We start from the raw sequence: 19,175 nt of genomic DNA, 5'->3' as shown, positions 1-19,175 counted from the left end.
CTGACGTTACAACTGCAGTAATGATGTGCACAGTCAGCCCAGGAGAGGGTTTGTTCTGTATGGAAATTTAATGATTTCAGCTGAACAATTGGAAGTTTCCATTTTTGTCAAAACTGGTTGCATACTGGCACCTTCATGTGATTCAAGCGAATGCTCAGTCTCATAGGTCCCCCTCGCCTCAAGAGACACGTCTGGGTTTTTAGATTTTTTACAAGGAGGCCTTGGACATGGCTGCCATGCTTCCTTCCCATGGGGTGTGCTCTGGAGGAACCGGAAACTACAGCAGGACTGCAACGCAGGGCAGGGATCAGAGGTCCACCCCTGGGCTCGGAGCCTGGCTCTGCCCCCGGCACGTGGGTGCCGGCAAGCTGTCTGCAGAAGAAGGACGGACACGGGCACACGCCAACTCCTCCGACGATCCCGACGTTCACACAACACGTTCAGGTGAAAAAGGTCGGCAGGGTCCCATTCTGCTCACCCCGGTGTCCCCAAACCTGGTTCCTCCTGTGAACCCTTGTCCTGTGAACCAGGTGTTCACAGGGGGAAGGTCAGTCCTGGCTCGAACTGGCCAATCAGAAAGCCGACGTTCACCTTGTAATCAGAATTTGTCAGATCTTGGGACCTCTCTGGCCCGGCTTCCACCTTCTAAAGGTAGGAGAATCACAACCACAAGACCATCCCCCGCTTCCTTCTGGCCCAAGACTCCAGACTCCGGATATCCTTCTACCTTTCAACAAAAATAACCCAAACCTGCCGCTGTGGACTACATCCCCCCAAACTCAGACTGAAGCCTCAACTTCCAATGTGATAGTATCTGGAGGTGGTGGTAGCTGAGGTCATGCGGGTGGGCCCTCTGGTGGGATCAGCGTCCTTGTAAAAAGAGACACCAGGCACTCGCTTTGGCTCTCTCCCGTCACAAGGCCGTGGTGAGAAGGCAGCCGTCTGCAGGCCGGGAAGAGGGCCCTCACCACCCAGCCCAGGTGGGGCGGATCACATGTGATTTTAGAGCCTGCAGACTGTGAGGGACACACATCTGTGGCATTTTGTTACCTCAGCCCAAGCTAAGACGCCCGCTCTTACGATCCATGGCCCGAGAACACCAGAGAGTGGCAGGTCAGAGGTCTGTGCCTTCTGTTTGCGTTGCCCGAGGTGCACTGCGGACACTGGCCGCGTGGCCAGGCTCCCCAGACAGCAAACCCAGGTCAGACCCCAGAAGAGCTCTGTAGGACCACACACCACTGCACCGGGAGGGGCTCGCGGCTGTCCCGGAGCCTCTCTATTTGACTTCTGTGACGGTCACAGCGCTCACTTTCACATTTAATGGGGAAAAAAGGGAGCCCGAGTGTCCGAGGATGTGTCCAGGTTTGAGGGGTGATCGGTCAGGGGGGCGGTGCACGTAAATGCGTTCTGTCTCCAAAAGGACGCGGCAGCCGGCGAAGCCTTTCTAAAGACAGAACGGACACCTCACCGGTACTTTCAAGGGTTCAGATTCCTGGAACTTGGACCCAGAGTCTAAAATAACAGATGTGCATGTGAGGAACACTTTGGCCTGCACGGCCGTGAGGAAGCCTTAAAAGGAGTCTTCTCAGAAAGAGACAGTGGGACTGACTTTCCAGTGTCAACTAAAAAGAGAAATGGGCAATTTTAGAATTCTTCCACATTTAAACACACATGCAGCAACGAGCCTACAACTCAAGCTGTAAAAACAGATTAATCCACAAATTCCAAGTTCTGATAGAAAAGTCTTCCCTTAAATAATTTAAAAAATATACTGAGACCCACATGCTCCCAACTTAAAACTCTTATCTACACGAATTTACAATATTTATAAGTCACAGACTCGTGCCGAAGCACACTGATCACAGATTCACTTTGGAGCAACACAGACCAAAACACCACTGAGGCTGTGAAACAGTGACACCAAGTGTAAACCCTAGACTTGCACATGACAAATGGTACCAACACGAAACACAGAAGCAGGTAACCTAACTCGATACGGCTACAGCAATTTGGATGAAAAGCCACTGGAGTGCGTCGCAGCGAAGGTGCAACATGCAAGGGCCCGAAGGTCAGATCCCTGCAGCCGCGGCTCTCTGGGCAGTGATTTCCTACGTGGACGGTCACCACAGGATGCAGGACAAGGCACAGTCCCCACCCCTGAACGAGTCCAGATTCTTTCTCTGTGGTCAGGCCCGCAAGGGCCCGTCAGCTCCAGCCTCTCGCTGCTGCTGGCCCCTACGTCGGGAGGACAGGCCGGGGCGCGGCGGCAAAGCCCTGCCAGCTCGCCCAAAGCTGGGCGTCTTCACAGCCAGGCCGATGCCGGCTGAGATCCAGGGACCCGACGTTTCTACCTGGACGTAAGGTGCTGCCCTGGCAAGTCCCAGGGGCCTCCCAGGCCCAGAACAAGATGCTCCCGAGCGAGGCCCGGTGGCGGCCGCTGGGGTGCACGGTCCTGGGCGCGCCCACCGGAGCTGGGACCTGCGAGCTGTCCGCCGCCGCTTGGCGTCTGCCTGAAAACCCTACCGGTCGCCGCAGAAGCCAGGTCCCCTTGAGGGCTGGGCTCCTTCCGGACACCCGGCCAGAACCCGTCAGCCGTGCCCGTGCAAGGCCGGCGGGAGGCCGCCTCAGCGGCTGCCTCACAGGGCCCTGAACGACCGTCGCGGCGGCGGCCGCCTTGGGGCCCCTGTCCCGGCCTCCGTGCGACTCGCGGCGGGTCGGCTGCGGCCGCAGCTCAGGGGATGCCCTCCTTCCTCTGACAGCACTGCGAGGGGGGCGCGGACCAGTCGTAGACGTAGGACAGGCGCAGCTGCACCTCCTGCCTGCACAGGCGGCCCTCCCGCATCAGCGTCTGGTGCTTCTCCAGCATGTCCTCCAGGCTCTGCTTGTGAGTCACCAGGTACTGGTTGCTGCAGCCGCGGGACTTGTACTCGGTGTCGAAGCGCGGGTCGTGCTCGCGCTGGACGTCCACCGGCGCCAGCCAGGCGCCCAGCGACACGTCCTCGCTGTGCCAGGCGCGCAGGTACTCGCGGCTGAGGCGCAGGTAGTGCACCAGGTCGGCCGAGAGCACGTAGCCGCCGCCCAGCGCGTAGGGCAGGTAGTAGTCACAGAGCTGCCAGGCGGCCTCGCGCCAGCGGCCCCCGGGCTTGACGCGGCCGCGGCCCGAAAAGAAGCCCCAGTAGAGGCGACGGCGACGCGCGGGTTCGCGCGCGCGCAGCTCGGCCAGCAGCGCGTCCAGCCGCGCGAACGAGTCGTCGTCGGCCTTGAGCACGAACTCGAAGGCCACGTGCTCGTCCAGCCAGGACAGCATGGCCAGCACCTTGGCGGTGAGGTTCTCATACGCGTCGCGCAGCGCGGGCAGCAGCAGCAGGTCGCCGTGCCGCGCCTGCTCGCGCTCCAGGGCGCGCCGCTCCTCGGCGCCCAGGCCGCCCGTGCCCACGGCGAAGCGCGCCCACACGTCGCCCGGGCCGCCGCGCCGCGCCGCCGCCAGCCACGTGCCGCGGACCACGCTGCGCCGCTCGGCCGCCCGGGGCGCGCTGGCCACCAGCACGGCCAGGAAGGCGGCGGCGCGTGCGGGCCCGCCGGGCGGGGGGCCGCGGCCGGGCGGCGGGCGGGGGCCGTCCGCGGCGCAGCGGGCCAGGTAGAGCAGCCCGGCGCCGCAGAGCGCCAGGCCGCCCAGGGCCAGCGCCGTCCGGTGCCGCCACGCGCGCCGCAACAGCTTCATGGCGCGCGCGCGCGCACGGGAGGCGTCCGAGGCTCCGCGGCTGGCGCGCAGGCCGCGTCCCCCCGCGGCGGACGCGGAGGGCTACGGGGCGCCCGTCACGTGGGCTCCCGTCACGTGGGCACGCGCGCCCTTCTCGTTGGTTGCCTCGGGAGGGCCGCGCGGCCACTTCCGCCCAGGGGAAAGATGGCGGCGCCGGCGTCGTCACGGCGGGGTCGCGCCAGCGCGCGCCGTTCCTGGTCCGCCTCTTCCCGGAAGAAAGATGGCCGCGGCCTAGGCGCGTCCCGTCGGAGGCGTCACGGGCGCTCGGGCCCCGCTTGGCGGATCCTGGGCGAGGGGAGGGAGGCCGGTGAGTGAGGGCTCCGGGGCGGGGGGCGTCGGGAGACCCGCAGACGCGCCCTCGGGCCGCTGGACCCTGGGCTCCTGTCCTCTCCGCCCACACCGACGGATGCCGCCGGGGAACTGAGGCTGGGGGAGACAGGTCGGCAGGGGAGTGGGGTGGACCCCGGTATTTACCAGCGAGGTGACTCCCTCTCCTAGTCTGTAAAAGGTGCCCTAATTGGTAGGGCTTGGTGAAGATTTGGAATGATACGTGTAAAGCCCTTGATTTCCGGTTCAGTCAGTGGCAGGTGTTAGGAACACTCTTAGCGGGACTCCTAAAACCGGAACAGAGCTGTGAGAATAAGGTTCGCGTTTTTATCGGCAAGAGATCTAGTTTCGCCTGAACGGACACCCCAGGATGACCAAGAAGTGTCGCCTCCACTTAAGCTGGTCACCCTGGGGCGGCGTTAACACCCTCCCCTGACGTCGTTTCTAGAGGAGGGCGACTCCCTAGTCAAGGGGGCAAAGCCCCTGCGCTTTGAAATCCCATTCTGGTGGGGCAGGCAGGGGACGAGGAACTGAGCAGTTGACTGAGATATTCAGCCGCGCTGCTCCTTTTGTGCTTACCAAGATAGGTAACTGTCGTAAGCGGAGAGGAGGAAGTTTCACGGGACTTCCTGATGTCCGTTCAGTTATCTTGGCATTACTTTTTGTACAGAACGTAGTGTGCTACCCATGAAGATAAGCGGACAGTTGATTTTGCTCTTTCAAGGAGCAAAGTACAGCCTGTTTGGACACAGTGTGTTTTTATGGCCACAGTCAGGGAGAGTTACAGTAACGTCAGGGGAAAGTTCTCTGGGTTTGCACGACACTTTCCTAGCCAGGAGAGCTGGGACGCAGCACTGGAGTCACACTCCAGCAGGAAAGGAAACCGTCCTCAGCCATGGGAAGAAAACCCAGCATGAGCACCTGCGTCGGGGGCTCCCTACCTTGGTGGCCGCAGGCTCATACAGGTCTTGGCTTATGGCGCTGCATTTCCTCCCGGGCCCACCGTAAGGCCAGCGCCACTGGCATCTCCTTGGCACCTGCGCAGAGCATCTCCTCTTGGTTTAATACCCCCGTGACCTGCTTGCCAGAGCTGTGGGTTCCTTGCCAGGCACCACTTCCTCGTGGTCTGTTTACATACAGTCCTGTTGGTTTTGAGTCACGTGCCCTCTTCTGTTCCCATGGGCCCTGTGTTTTTATCGTGCGCTCTTTTGCACTGACGTGTCCAGGAACGTGCATATTGCGATGTGGCAGAAATAGCTGTATGTGTTCGCTCACTTCTGTGGAGTGCCTGCTGGGTGTAGACGGTGTGACGGCCGTTGGATGGCGACGTGGGGGAGGGTGTGGCGTTCCAGTAGATGTGATTGAAGGGCAGTCACAGCACAGAGAGCACCATGGGGCAGCTGGCGGGCGCTCGTGCCCGTGGGGAGATCGCAGGCCCCAGAGGCCTGGGAAGAGGGACGTTTGCCACCCTGTGAGAGGCCCTCCCTCAGAGGGGTGAGACAGGTGAGGTGAGAGAGCAAGGGCTTGTCGAAGGGCCCAGACGGTGCGCAGCTTCAGAAGGTTAATGCATCAAGGCATCACGTGTCGGGAGAGTAATGCTGGTGAGGAGCAGGTAGCCTCAAAGGGAAGCATCGAGGAAGCAAGTGGTGGCATCTGCTAGTGCCCCCGGACCAGCCGGGGCTCGAGCTGTGTGCCCTCAGGCTGGGGTGTGGTGGCTGTGCTGCTGGCCAGCATAGGCAGGCGCTGTACCTCCTGAGCCCCATATGCCCCAGCTTGGCGGCGGGAGGGCACCCTGGCCTGTGGCCAGTGTGTCCAGGGCCACCGCCGCTGGGCCCTGGGTACTGGCGGCTTCCCTCTGCCGCTCCTCCCTGGAAAGACTGCCGGAGGAGGTGAGGGTCTCAGCTGCACCTGTGAGGACCGGGTTATGTCAGGGGCAAGAAGGAGCTGGAGCCTTCTTTGGGAAGTGTGGAATGCAAGTGTCCGTGGGAAGTGGAGTGGGCAGCACTGTCCCAGCGCCAGCCAGAAGAGAATCTGGAGGCACCCGGAGGGTGAGGGAAAGCAGGAGGGCCCAGGCAAAGGAGCAGATATGGGAGGAGGCTGGGATGGCCGAGTGCTAGGCGTGAGTGCTTGTGGCCCCGGGATCTTTAACGTGGTGACACGGACGGGAAGGTGGCCTTGTTTCATCGTTGCCAGGCCCAGGCATACCTAGGACGACAGACTTCCTGGTGCACCAGTCTTGGTCCTGTGTGAACACGAGCAAGGATGTGTGCACACACGTGCACGTATATGTGGGTGCACACGTGTAGGTGTGTATACACAAACACCTGTACATGCATGGGCATGGACATGCGCACATTTACGCGTATCTGTCTTGTGCACGCATGTGCGTGTATGCATGTGTTTGTGTATGTGTGTGCACATCTGCAGAGGTCACGGGGGTGGGAAGGTGGGAAGGGGCTGGTGCCCTGCTGGGCGGGTTTGGGCATTTGCACTGGCACCAGGCTCAGCTCTCACAAAGCCTCAGGGTGGGGAAGGGGCTGCTGGGTGTTCCTGTTACATCGGGGAAACTGAGGCAGGGGAGGTCAGGTAGCTTAGCCAAGTTCACAGAGCTCACAAATACTGAATTGGGATTCGGAGAGTGAATTACCACGTCCCTGGGGTCAGTGTCGATGGCGGGAGGGGTGGAGAGAGACTGTTCTGGGAACGCCTGCTGTAGGCATTGAAAAGGGGCAGGTTTAGTGGTGCTGGGCAGCCCTTGAGATGGGGCAGCTTTACGTGAGTAGGAGGGAGAGGGGCCGGAAACCCAGCATCTTTGGAAAAGGAAAAAGTAGCACGTCTAGTACGGAACCCATCAACCCAGAGCTTCTATTTCACGTCACAAGTAAACGCTTCTTCAGTGAAGTATTTGCCGAGGCTCCCCTGGACGATGGCTGTGTTCTCTTCGTAGACCATTAACGTTGGGGTCTGGCAGCCATGGGCGGTTGGCCTTCTGCAGCGTCTGGGGTGGCGGGAAGGCTGTGACCCCAGGCCTCGCTTCCTCACCTGTCCCGCCCCTCTCTCCCCAGCTCCTGGCCACACTTGCGGGACATCCCGAAGTCCGGACCCAGGTGGCCATGGCATCCAGGCGGGCTTCCCTCCGTGGCCTGGCGTCTCACTGCCTCTGGCTGTTGGGGGTCATCCTGCTGATGGATGTGTCTGCCCGGCCTGCCAACCACTCATCCGCTCGGGAGAGGGCAGGCAACAGGGAGGAGCGGGAGATCCTGCCCCCGGACCACCTGAATGGGGTGAAGCTGGAGATGGACGGGCACCTCAACAAAGACTTCCACCAGGAGGTCTTCCTGGGGAAGGACACGGAGGGGTTCGAGGAGGACGCGGAGCCACGGAGGAGCAGGAGGAAGCTGATGGTCATCTTTTCCAAGTAGGCGCCCAGGCCTGGGGGGCGGGGGGCTGTTAGAGTCCGACTGATTTGCTCACCCGGCACGTACTGTGGCCCAAGCCCAGGCGGGTCGCATGCTGGGGCTGGGTGGGGTCCCCAGGTGTCAGGGGCCCAGTGCCTCAGCACGTGCCTGGTGAGTTCCAGGCTCCCACGGTATTGGTAACGTGGTGGCACAGTCTTGTGCCAGGACCCAGGATTCGTGGCTCTCGGTTCCAGGAGAGAGACTGAGAGGAGCTGGGACGTGGGGCTGACTCTCTTGTGGGAGCCGCTCTGAGCGCACACAGGTATCACACGGGCCGTGGACACACACACAGGCCACACGCGCTGGCTGCGAGCACACACAGAGGTCACGTGGCCTGGGGCTTTGGAACCTCTGAGGGAGGTGAGGGGCCTCGCGGCTGGGGCCTGAGCTCAGGGGGAGGCCCTGGGCAGTTGGACTGGGCTTTGTTTCCTGAGCCCACTAGCCTCAGCTTCCTTGTTTGTGAAGGGGGTTGTTGAGAGCCCCGCTTTCCCAGGCATGGTGAGAACGAAGTCCCGGGACCTGCTGTGTGCTTGCCGTCTACTCGCAGGACGGGACGGGGTGGGATGAGGGCGGAGCACAGGTGGAGGGCAGCGGGGCTGAGGGGCGTGGTGGGTTTTGCCCGTGGGTGGGTGGGAGGAGACCAGGCAGCTGCAGGTGGAGGCAAGGAAGGACGGGCGGGTGGGATGCTCCTGCAGGCCCGAGTGGAGACGTCAGGAGCCCCGGTCACTGAGCGGGGCTGAGGGGGAGCAGCCAGCAGGCGTGCATCTGTCCTTGGCGTCGAAGGCCAAGTCTGGGCGCTGGGTGACAGATTCAGAGAGAGGACCGTGGCCAGACCAGGGCCTGGGGGGTTCAGAGGTGAGGAGAAAGGAGAAGCCGCCAGAAGGCTGTGGCGAGAGAGGGCGTCGCTTTCCCGCACGGCCCCCTCCGACGCCGCCCTGGAGGATGGTGATGGTCAGCTGTGCATCAAAGCCTCGTCCAGCGTACAGATTTTATCACTGTCGTCCGGAGTGAGCTTTGCTGCTTCCAGTGAGCAGAGGAAAGCTGGGGACTGAGCCACCAGTGGCAGGTGGCTTCTTCTTGGTGGTCAGATGGAGGCCGACCCACAGAAGGCAGCAAGGTTGGCGTGCCCGTTCTTTCCTCTCCATGGTGCCCTGATGGGGTTTCCCTGGATGGGTGTTGGTGAGAGATGTGGATCCCGGAGGCCCGCTGGTGAGGTGCTCTGTGCACAGGGTGCAGGGGTGGGGGTGGGGGCAGGGGGAGCAGCAGGTGGGCTGCCTGCTGGGGGCAGTCCGTCGGTGGGCTGGCCGAGACCGAGGACAGAGGTGGGCGCTGGTCGTGATTCGGCCAGCTCATGCAGAGGGCGCTGGGCTCTTCCCAGGAGTCTGTTGGGAGTACCCATCCCTACAATGAGAACCGCCTTCCCGGCAGCCTGGGGAGGGTGGGCTGCACCACTTGGTGGGCCAGGGGCGAAGTGTATGCCCACAGCCAGTCTTTGGGCTAAAAACCCGGTCCAGGGGATCTACCCAGGCCTGCCCTGGGCATTCTCGGGAGAGAGGGTGGCCCCACCCTGGGTCCTGAGGTCCCTGGGGTCCCTGGGGTCCCTGAGGGCCCTGATGGGGTCCCTGGGAACTTTGAAGCTGTGAATATCTTGCCTGTTGTGAGACCTTCCATCCGAACAGGTTCAAACTCAGCTGTTGAAGCAGCAGTGGGTTCTTCCTGGCCTGGCTTCTGTGCCTTAGAGCCCTTGGCACTTTTGCGTGTTCGGGGGCCTGGAGGGTCTGGTGGTGGATGGGCCTAGGGCTCTGGGAGGGCGGGGCCCCAGGGGGGCCAGGCAGGGCCTACTGGACAGGTGATGGCAATGGGGCAGAATCCAGAGAGGGTGGGATGTCGCCCAGAGACTCAGTGCCAGGAGCAGGTGCGTGACACCGGACAAGGTTCCGAAGGAGCAAGGCGCGCAGTGGGGAGGCGGGACTCTTTCCTGCTGTGCGCACACCTTAAGTGTTAAGGGTTGGTTCTTTAGCTGGTTGGCACATAGGTGGGCATGGGTACAGAGCGATACCGAGGAGTCTGGTGCCACAGCCAGGCCGGGGCCATGGGGGCTGGCGTGTGCTCAGAGCCCCTTTGGCGTTGGGCCCCACCCGCATCTCACACCTGGCAGGGCTCTGAGGGCCGGGTGTGCAGATGTCCGTGTGGAGGTGGGGGGCTTCCGGGCCACACCTGGGCGCCCGCTGGCCTGTGTGCCTGGAGCCACGAGGGGCCTGCAGTGTGGAGAGGCGGGCGCTTGCTCAGGGGTCATGATGCTAAGGTCACATCACCTGAAGTGCAGAAAACCAGACCGGCAGCCGCGTTGCTGCCTGGGAGGACAGTGTCCGTGGGCTCACACGCTGGCTGCCCGTCAGTCTCTCTGAGGGGTGGCTGTCTGCTCTCGCTTGTCATGACCTTGACAGTTTTGAGGGGGGCCGCACAGGCGTTGTGTCGAGTGTCCCTCGTTTCGGGTTTGTCTCTTGTGTTTTCTCATGGTCAGAGGGGGGTTGTGGCTTGGGGAAAGGACACCCCAGAGGTGAGGTGGCCCTCTTGTCACATCCTATCAGGGGGTCCTGTTGGCCGGTCACCTAGTTCGGGTGGTGCCTGCCGGGTGTCCCTCCTGTCTTCCTGGGCAGCAGCCACTCAGTGAGGCGGTCTCCCTGCGGGGCTGGGGACGAAGCTGTGCCTCCCTCCCGGGACCGGGGTGGGGGGGGGGTGGGGGCGGGGGATGGCGGGGAAGAACCGCTGTAGTATTTGGAATTCTGGAGGGTTCTGTCTCCCCCACGTGCTCACGTTTATCAGCGGTCCCCTCCACCAGCAGGGACTCCTGGATGTGTGTCGTGTACTTGGGGTCCAGTCCCGCACTGGGTTGTTTTGCCCTGGCCGTTGGGGGCTCTTTCATTTGCTTGTTTCGGGGGCACCGCCTTACTTTGTGGCCCTGCCGGGGGCTCCAGGTTCATCTCGTCGTGTGCCCGCCTCAGCCGTAGCGGCAGCCACGTCTCCAAGGAGCCCTGGTGTCTTTTACTGAAGGACGGTGTTTAGAAGCCAGGACCTGGGCACTGGTGTGCGTCTTGCTGCAGCTGTCGCGGCCTGAGGTCTTGTTGGCGGACGCAGTTAGATAACGTGTGCGTGCGTACCAACGTGTGTATATGTAGGTGTGTTAACTCACGCACATGCGTGCTAATATGTGTGCATTTGTGTGCACTAGGCGGTGCATACGCGTGAGCATCGCTGACTCGTGTTTGCACAGGGGCGGGCTGGCCCACGCACACACGTGGACGCGTGCTTGCGCCTCAGCTAGCCATCTGCTTCATCAGCTAGCCGTCTGCACCCGCGTATGAAGTGCGACCCCGCTCTGGCTTCGCGGCTCTGGTTCGGGCCTCGGCGTCTGCCACGAGCAGGGTCCCAGTCCATCCACCCCAGCGTGTCCCTGTTCACGGTGGTGGAGTCCATCGGTCCACCTGTGCTTCCGGGTTCCAGAGGCCTCGTGTGACATTGCCCCTCTGCCCGCAGGGTCGACGTGAACACCGACCGGAGGATCAGCGCCAAGGAGATGCAGCACTGGATCATGGAGAAGACTGCAGAGCACTTCCAGGAGGCCATCGAAGAGAGCAGGGTGCACTTCCGTGCCGTGGACCCCGACGGCGATGGTATGGCCGGCAGGGCTCGGGCCACCAGGAGGGGGCGGTGCGCAGAGGGCAGGGGTGGGAGTGGGGGGGCGCCCGCTGATGCTGCCTGCGAGACTGCCCTCCCGGCTCCCGTGTCCTCCGCTGGTGAGGGCAGGGCGGGGTGCAGGGGGTGGGCCGGGGCTTCGGGCTCCCCTGCTTCTGCTCCTTCGGTTGCCTGACGTCTGAAAACGGTTACGTAGCTCTTCTCGCGTATTTATCCTTTACCATTTCTTTGAAGTTCGCTTATTTATTTTGAGAGAGACTGCGCAAGTGAGGAGGGGCAGAGAGAGAGAGACAGAACCCCCAGCAGGCTCTGTGCTGACGGCTCAGCGGGGCTTGAACTCACGAACCATGGGATGGCGACCTGAGCTGGAACCGAGAGTCGGACACTTAACTGATGGCGCCGGCCAGGCTCCACTGCTCACGTCTTTGTAAAACTGTCCGTCGTCAAACACCCTAACGGTTGGTCTTTGCTTCTAGGCCGTGTGTCGTGGGACGAGTATAAGGTGAAGTTTTTGGTGAGCAAAGGGCACAACGAGAAAGAAGTCGAGGAGAAGATGAAGAATGGCGAGGAGCTGAAGGTCGACGAGGAGAGTGAGCGCCCAGGCCCTGCCGCAAGCCCGCGAGGGGGACCCCAGCCGGGGAGAGGGCGGGTCTGGGCCAGGAGGAGGGCCCACAGGGTGAGGCAGGAGGGGCACAGAACTCTGCCCACCCCTCAGCCTTTCACAGACATGCCTTTAAAACCTCAGGGACAGAAGCTCGGTGCACTAGGGTGTTGGCCAAGTTCTAGAGCGCGGCTGGAGAACACTGGCGCCTTTCCCTAGTGACTGCCTTCTGCTCCGCCACCCTGTCCCACCTGGGGGCCCCTGCGGGGCCCAGCATATCCTGTTCCTCCTCCACTCAGTGGGTCACCGTCCCCACCCTTGTCCCACGGTGTCTTCTCTTGGTGGATGCGCAAGCGTGGGAGTTTCTCTGCGGCATCTTTCTGCCTGTAACACGGTCTCTCACGTGTCCGCCGGCTGTGCTGGTGAGTGTGCTGGTGGCCTCTGCTTTGTGAAGGGTGCCGCTGTGTCCCCTGGGCCACAGGTGTTCACTGCTGTTGTGTCTCTAGATGAACGGTGGGCCCTCTTGTCTGTGCCAGTGTTTGTGTATCTAGGCCTGGACCCCTGTGTCCTGTGTCAGGACTGCAGCCATATCTTCTCTCTGTTTGATTTTCCCTTTAGTCTTTAATCCCGATTCCCCGTGTTCCTTGCGGGTGTGCAGGGAAGTGATGGCCTTTCTGCATTAACCTTCGTCCTGTGGTCTTGATACGATTGCCTAGTGGCTCCAGGAGTCTTTGTCAGCTCTTCCGGATTTTCTCTACAGGCAATTGTGACATCTGTGAGCCAAGACCGTTTATTTCCTCCTTCCCAATCTGGGTATCTTTAACTTCCTTTTTTTCTTTTTTGTTTTTAACTAATTTTTAAAGTTTGTTTCTTTCTTTTGTAATGTTTGTTTACCTTAGAGAGAGAACGCACACACAAATGTGGGGAGGGCGGTGGGGGTGGGGCAGAGGATCTGAAGTGGGCTCTGTGCTGCCAGCACAGAGCCTGATGCAGGGCTCAGACTCATAAATCTCGAGATCATGACCTGAGCCAAAGTCAAGAGTCAGCTGCTTAACCAACTGAGCCACCCAGGCGCCCCTTTAATTTCCTTTTCTTATCTTACTGTGTTGGCCGGAACTTCCAGTACAGTGTTGAAAAGCATCTTTTTCTTGTTCTGATCTTCGAGGCAAAGTGTCAAGTTTCTCACCATTAAGCATGACGTGAGCTGTAGGTTTTTTGTAGATGTTCTTTGTCAAGTTGAGGAAATTCTAATCTGTTCCTGGTTTGCTGGAAGTTTGGATCATAAATGGGTGTTGGATTCTGTGTAATGCTTTTTCTGTGTTGATAGGGTCATGTGGTTTTTCTTCCTCATCCTGTTGATGTGATGGTTACATTAATTGATTTTTGGATGTTCAACCAGCCATGCATACTTGGGGTAACTCCCACTTGGTCGTAGGATATAATTCTTGTGTTTCTGGATTCAATTTGCTGATACTTTGTGGGGCATTTAAAAAAATTTTTTTTTCTAATGTTTATTTATTTTTGAGAGAGAGACAGAATGTGAGTGGGTTAGGGGCAGAGAGAGCGGGAGACACAGAATCCGAAGCAGGCTCCAGGCCCCGAGCTGTCAGCACAGAGCCCGACATGGGGCTCGAACTCACAAGCTGTGAGATCGTGACCTAAGCTGAAGTCAGACGCTCAACTGACTGAGCCACCCAGGCGATGTGGGGCATTTTTGCATGAGAGACACCAGTCTGTAGTTTCCTTTTCTTGCAGGGTCTGGTAGTGTCTGAGTTCCCAGCCTTCCAGCTGTCTCCTTGGGGGTCACCTGTCACGGGCACCTCGTTAATGTCTCATGCCTTTATTTTTCCTGCTCAGTCTGTTCCTGGAGCACGTGTAACTCAGCAGAGTCTCAAGTTCAACAGTGAGGAGGCTCCTGAATGCGCTCCGACGCCAGTCGGCCTTTCCCACTTCCCAGGACGTCATCCAGAATTTTAGTTCTGTTCTTTTTAAACCCTGTTCCTTGGATGTTACTATTTTTTTCTGAATTGGTTGTTTGCCTTTTTCATATCTGTTTGTGTTTTGTGTTCCCACGGTTTGTCCTGCGGTTCCGGCTGTTCCCTGAAGGTGTAATTTGGAGGTGTCTGGGCATCCTGGGGGGCCTCTGCCCTCTTGCCAGCATTGGTGATTTGGCATCAGCTTCTGGGGTGGCCGCTGGGGTGTGGGCCGCAGGCCCCCTGTCCCTGCCTGCTCTCGGGAGCTAGTCTGTCTTCAGCGCCTTTCCTTTGGCCATGTCTGGGGTCAGGGCTGTCCTCCAGGGGTGTGAGTTCTGTCACCTCAGCACGTGTCTTCAAGGCCCCTGTTCCCTTCTTTAGTGTCGGTGGGGCACTGCAGGTGAGGAGCGGCGCCGAGGGTCTCGGAGGCCGGGGGAGGGTGGGCAGGGGCTCAGAGGTAGGCTTGGGGGTCCCCACGTGGTGGTCTGCCTCCTCGGGGGACCCTCACTCGGCAGGTGCCTGTGGGCTCACGGGCCTCCCTCCCTCCCGGCCTCCCTCCTGGTCCCTGCTTGTGGTCACGTTGCCGCAGTCTCTGTGTGTTGTCTTCTGCCGGGAGTCCTGCTGTTGGCTTCAGGGCCCACCTTGAGTGCCTGGTGACCTCATCTCAAGACCCTTAAGTGGTTATGGCTGCACAGACCTTTCTCCAGGTCAGGTGCTGTTGACAGCCTGCAGGCGAGTGTGTGCTAGCTAGCCCCTGTTTCTCTCGGCCCTGCACACGGGCAGGAGGGAGCCAGTCACCCCACCTCCCTTTAAGTGGATTCGCCATTCAGGGTAGGCCACCGTGGGATCTGGTGTTCATCAGAAGGCGCTAAGACTTGAGGCGACGGGTACCGTGTGGGATGCAGCTGTCTCCCCTGTTGTGATGTGCCAAGGCCCGGGAGTCCCTGTTCCTGGTGACGGTGGTGCGGTGCAGACACACCTCCTGCCTGAACCCTTCCTGCTCGCCTGGGCTCCAGCTGGACGGTCCTTGAGCCTGCGAGGCCGCGGGCCTTCCCACGGAGGGAGAGCGGGGGTGTGGCAAGAGTGTGCGGGGGATGCTTGAGTCATATCTGGAAGCTGGGTTTTCCTCCGGAGCCCTGCCCTCCGTGTAAGGCGCACGTGAAACAGATGGAAAGGAACAAGGTTATGCTTTGTTCCTGTAGGTGCGCGGGGAGGGTGAGTCAGCCTCCACCGTGCTTTTCCATTTCTCCCGAGGAGCAAACAGCAGTAGTGAGCTGGGGTGGGGGCTGTGTCTGGAGGAGGGTCAGCCCCTGTATTTGGTGGGGAGGATCTGTGTCCAGGGGCATATGTGTGTGTGTCTTGTGGGACCTGTGTCTGTGTCTTGGGAGGGTCTGTGTCTGTCTGGGGGCTTTGCCCCCTCTGCCTCCCTGAGGGCCGAGCTCTCCTTCGGGAGAGGGGCGCTAGGCCTCGCTTGCCGCAGCATCCTGAGCCGGCCCTCCTCTGCGGGCAGCACACCTCAGAGCTTTCCTGGTGCGTGCAGGTGCCGTGGGGGCCTGGGTCCTCACAGATGTGCCTCTCTCAGCACAGGAAGTCCTGGAGAACCTCAAGGACCGTTGGTACCAGGCGGACAACCCCCCCTCGGATCTGCTGCTGACTGAGGACGAGTTCCTGTCGTTCCTTCACCCCGAGCACAGCCGTGGCATGCTCAAGTTCATGGTCAAGGAGATTGTCCGGGACCTGGGTGAGGCCTGGGCAGAGGCCCTGGTGCCCCCGGGGTGGGGGTGGGGGTAGGGGCAGCTGGGCTGGAGGGCGGGGCCCACTGGCGCCTGCAGTGACTCTCCCGTCAGGGGTCAGCCTGGGGGTCTCGGAGGCTGTGTGGCCACCTGGTGAGGGAAGGCCAGGACTTGCCCTGGGCCGTCTGACTTCCACCAGGCTCCTGGGCACCTGTTTTGAGATGCGCCTGTTCTGCTTCAGGCTGAAAATTTGGCAGCAGACCTGTCTGATGGACTTTCTTCTGGGTGGGCCTGGGTGGCCCCGTGCTCACTTGGGGTCTGAGTGTCCACACCTCTGTCCTGCAGACCAGGACGGTGACAAGCAGCTCTCGCTGCCTGAGTTTATCTCTCTGCCCGCGGGCACGGTGGAGAACCAGCAGGGCCAGGACATCGATGACAGTTGGGTCAGAGACCGGAAAAAGGAGTTTGAGGAGCTAATCGACGCCAACCATGATGGGATCGTGACCATGGCGGAGCTGGAGGTGAGCGCAGGTGGTGGGGGGCGTGGGGGCGCCTCTGGGGTTGGGCTCAGGGCCCCGAGGCTTCCCGTGGGGCTGCAGTGGGAGGGAAGGCGGCACCGGTCCGGCTGTGGCCGGTCACTTAGTGGCACCTAGAAGCGGGCTCCCTCAGGGGTGGGGGTCCACCCCACCAGCCTGGTCGCCTTTGGCACTCACAGGGGATTCGAGCGGGGTGCCTGTGCCTGCCCCTGGTCAGGGTGCCCCCTGGTTGGGGTGTCTGGGTGTCTTGGCCTCTCGAGGCTCCAAGAAGCCGCTCCCCAGTGGGCATCTGGCTGGACGCTGGGGCCGTGGGCCACGTTGGAACCCACCATCTTCCCCCGAAGTGTTTTCACTGGTGCCGTGTAGGCTTGTTTCCCCATTGCTGTATGACTCGTTCGTCACACATCAGAATTCTCTGCTCCCTTGCTGATAGCTGGAGGACGGACACCTGTGGTTCAGGGGTCGAACGGTGGCTGATTTGGTCCATGTTTCCGCCTGTGTCCGTGCCCCGCACGCCCCACTGCCAGGCCGCGGGTGGCCACTCAAAGCTTCTTGCGCTCCAAGAGAGCTCCCCTCCCTCCCTCCCGTGGTGGGGGCTCCCTGGTGAGGACGGGGAGGCAGTGAATCTCCTGCACCCACACAGGCGAGGCTCCCTGGCCGTGAGCCACTTCCGGCCTGGTGCATGCCTTCCAGAACATTCAGGAACACGCCGCCATCCCCTTCCTGCTGCTTCTGTGCTATCAGCCATTGGGGGGGCGAGGGGGGGCGGGGTTTAAACAAGGACTTGCTCTTTGTAGCTGGTTAGAGGGTTCCAGCCTTGCTGCTGCTGCCTGAGGCACAAGGTGCTGACCTCGCTGACCGGGTGTCCGTGTGGGGCGGGGGCGTCCACCTCGGTGGGGGCTCTCAGCCGTGTCACTACGCGCGGACTTTGGGCGCCATTGTGACAGTGGCACCTGAGGTCCAGGGGTCCCAGTGCCGCCGGGGAGCGGGCGGGCCAGGGGGGCCCTGGCGGCCAGGGCCGCGCTGACGCGGTGCCCGCGACCACCGTAGGACTACATGGACCCCATGAATGAGTACAACGCCCTTAACGAGGCCAAACAGATGATCGCCATCGCCGACGAGAACCAGAACCACCACCTGGAGCCCGAGGAGGTCCTCAAGTACAGCGAGTTCTTCACGGGCAGCAAGCTGATGGACTATGCCCGCAACGTGCACGAAGAGTTCTGAGCCCGAGCCCCCCACCACCCGCCCCTCCCGGAAGCTTCCCTCCCTCCTGCCGCCCTCGGGCCCCGGGTCCAGGCTCCTCGAAGTTGTGCTCGAGCAGGCTGGAGCCCCCGAGGCGCACCACGGGCCCGGCCGCCCCTGTGCGCGGGGCCCCACGTGCTGCCACGTGTCACTTCTGGGAAGCGGGTGCCATCGTGCGAGGGCACGGACCGCAGTGGCGCCCTGCGGGCTCACCACACCTGTGGGAAGTAACGCGGCTCCTGCCGCCTCCTTAAAGACCGAGCGGTGGAGCTCGTGCTCGAATGTGCTGCCGGTGGCCAGTGGCTGGGGGTGCCTGCCCTTCCGAGCGGAGGACGCTCGGTCTCCGAAAACACAAACACTTGTGACAAGAATCTTACGAATTTACTTTAAAATATAGTTGCCTTTTTCTCCCAGCTTCTTTTTTTTTTTTTTTGAAGCCCATACAATGATTTTGGAACGTTTGTGGCTAGGTGGCTTCCACTTAGCGCTTTTGAGGTGGGCGATTTGGTGAGAACAGAGAGTTTGGTCAGGCAGGTGCGGGAAGGACCAGGGTCCCGGGTGGGGCTGCATATGACAGATGTGTTTACCGACAACGGGGACCTCTGGGAGCTCGTGGGAGATGGCTTTCGCAGGAAGCCAAGGGTGTGGGCTACAGATTTAAAGTCAGGAGCCTGAAGCCTGGGCCTGGGTGAGACCCCCTGGGAGGGGCTGGGGGGGGGGCGGGCAAGGGAACCGGAGTTCCTGGTAGAAAGGGAAGATCTGAGAACAAGCCCTTAGGGGAGGGACCGGGGTGGGGGTGGTGAGAACTCAGGAGTCCACCGAGATTGGCCTCAGAGCCCCCAGCCCGGCCGGTTGTGGGGGCCTAGAGTCTCCCTGAGCCGGCGGTCAGGGCCTGGGGACAGGACAGCGATGTTGGCTGAGGTTCCACCAGACCTGCATTTCTCACACATGCTGTCCCAGTCCTTCCTGGGGGTCAGCTCTGCCCCGTGCTTGACTGGCATTGGGGACAGAGGGCATTGAACTGTGAGGGTTTTGCGGCCCCTGACCCCACACGCCTCTCAGCTGCCACCTCCGGTCTCTGCTCCCCCCACCCCCTCCCTGCTGGCCATCCTCTCAGGAGCCCTGCGCTGTGGTCCGTGGCTCCTCAGTGGACAGCTCGCCCAGCCAGCGGGTCCACCCTTGCCACAGGGACCCGCTTCCGAAAAGCGTGGGAGCGGGGCCGCTGCAGAGGAACAAGGGCGCGGTGACACCTGGGCTGGTTTCTAGGCAAACAAGAGGAAAGACTTCAGAAGGGACGAGAGTGCGTGGTGGGAGGGGTCCCCATGGTGGCCAGGCCCACGTGGGTGCATCAGCAGCAAGCAGGTGTGTGACACTTGGAGGTGTGGGCTGAGCTGGGGGGGGTCGGCTGGGCCCACAGGATGGCGGTGAATCGAGCGGGTGACATACAGTTAGTTGTCTGTGCTCCACGGGCCGCTGTGGACCGATGGGGATACAGGGGCCAGGTGTGCAGGGCCTCAGGCGGTGGAGGCCGGTGCCGCCGGAGAGGGGGGCGCTGCCCACCAGACCCCCGGGTTGTTCCCTCAACCTCAGAGGCTCCGGTTTTTGTCAATTTAAGAAAAGGTTTTTCTCACCACCTGTGGGAGACGGCGTGCATGCACACACACACACACACACGCACGCACGCACGCGCACGCACGCACACCCGGCCGTCTGGACGCCCTGATCCCCTTCCCTGTGTGGACCCCGTCTCACTTGGCAGGCGTGGCGAAGGCTGACCCTGAGTGGCCCCCTGCCGGCTGGGAGAGCTGCCTCTGCCTGCGCCCCAGCCGCTGTGGGCCGTGGCCGC

At 61.3% G+C, this 19,175-nt stretch overlaps 2 protein-coding genes across 4 annotated transcripts; one reads left to right on the top strand and one right to left on the bottom strand.

Moving 5' to 3' along the window:
• Positions 1–44: 44 nt before the first annotated feature.
• B3GALT6 (beta-1,3-galactosyltransferase 6) lies at positions 45–5,267 on the bottom strand. 3 transcript variants are annotated; one of them, XM_053205213.1, is made up of 2 exons: positions 4,667–5,267; positions 45–4,374 (listed from the first exon to the last, which is right to left on the bottom strand). In XM_053205213.1, exon 2 carries the CDS (start codon positions 3,719–3,721, stop codon positions 2,732–2,734), a length of 990 nt encoding a protein of 329 aa, XP_053061188.1. In that variant the 5' UTR covers positions 3,722–4,374; positions 4,667–5,267; the 3' UTR covers positions 45–2,731. The 3 variants fall into 3 exon arrangements, with proteins under 3 accessions (XP_053061188.1, XP_053061181.1, XP_053061191.1); XM_053205206.1 differs by having other exon boundaries at positions 45–4,825; positions 5,029–5,267; XM_053205216.1 differs by having other exon boundaries at positions 5,029–5,267.
• Positions 3,930–17,514, top strand: SDF4 (stromal cell derived factor 4). Its single transcript, XM_027060787.2, has 7 exons — positions 3,930–4,067; positions 7,153–7,505; positions 11,083–11,219; positions 11,718–11,831; positions 15,398–15,556; positions 15,894–16,069; positions 17,135–17,514. The coding sequence occupies exons 2-7, from the start codon at positions 7,201–7,203 to the stop codon at positions 17,309–17,311; spliced, it is 1,068 nt and encodes a 355-aa protein (XP_026916588.1). The 5' UTR covers positions 3,930–4,067; positions 7,153–7,200; the 3' UTR covers positions 17,312–17,514.
• Positions 17,515–19,175: the final 1,661 nt, after the last annotated feature.

Source organism: Acinonyx jubatus, chromosome C1, assembly GCF_027475565.1.
Source record: "Acinonyx jubatus isolate Ajub_Pintada_27869175 chromosome C1, VMU_Ajub_asm_v1.0, whole genome shotgun sequence".
Taxonomy (NCBI): Eukaryota; Metazoa; Chordata; class Mammalia; order Carnivora; family Felidae; genus Acinonyx; species Acinonyx jubatus.
This window is presented reverse-complemented; position numbering and strand designations above follow the sequence as displayed.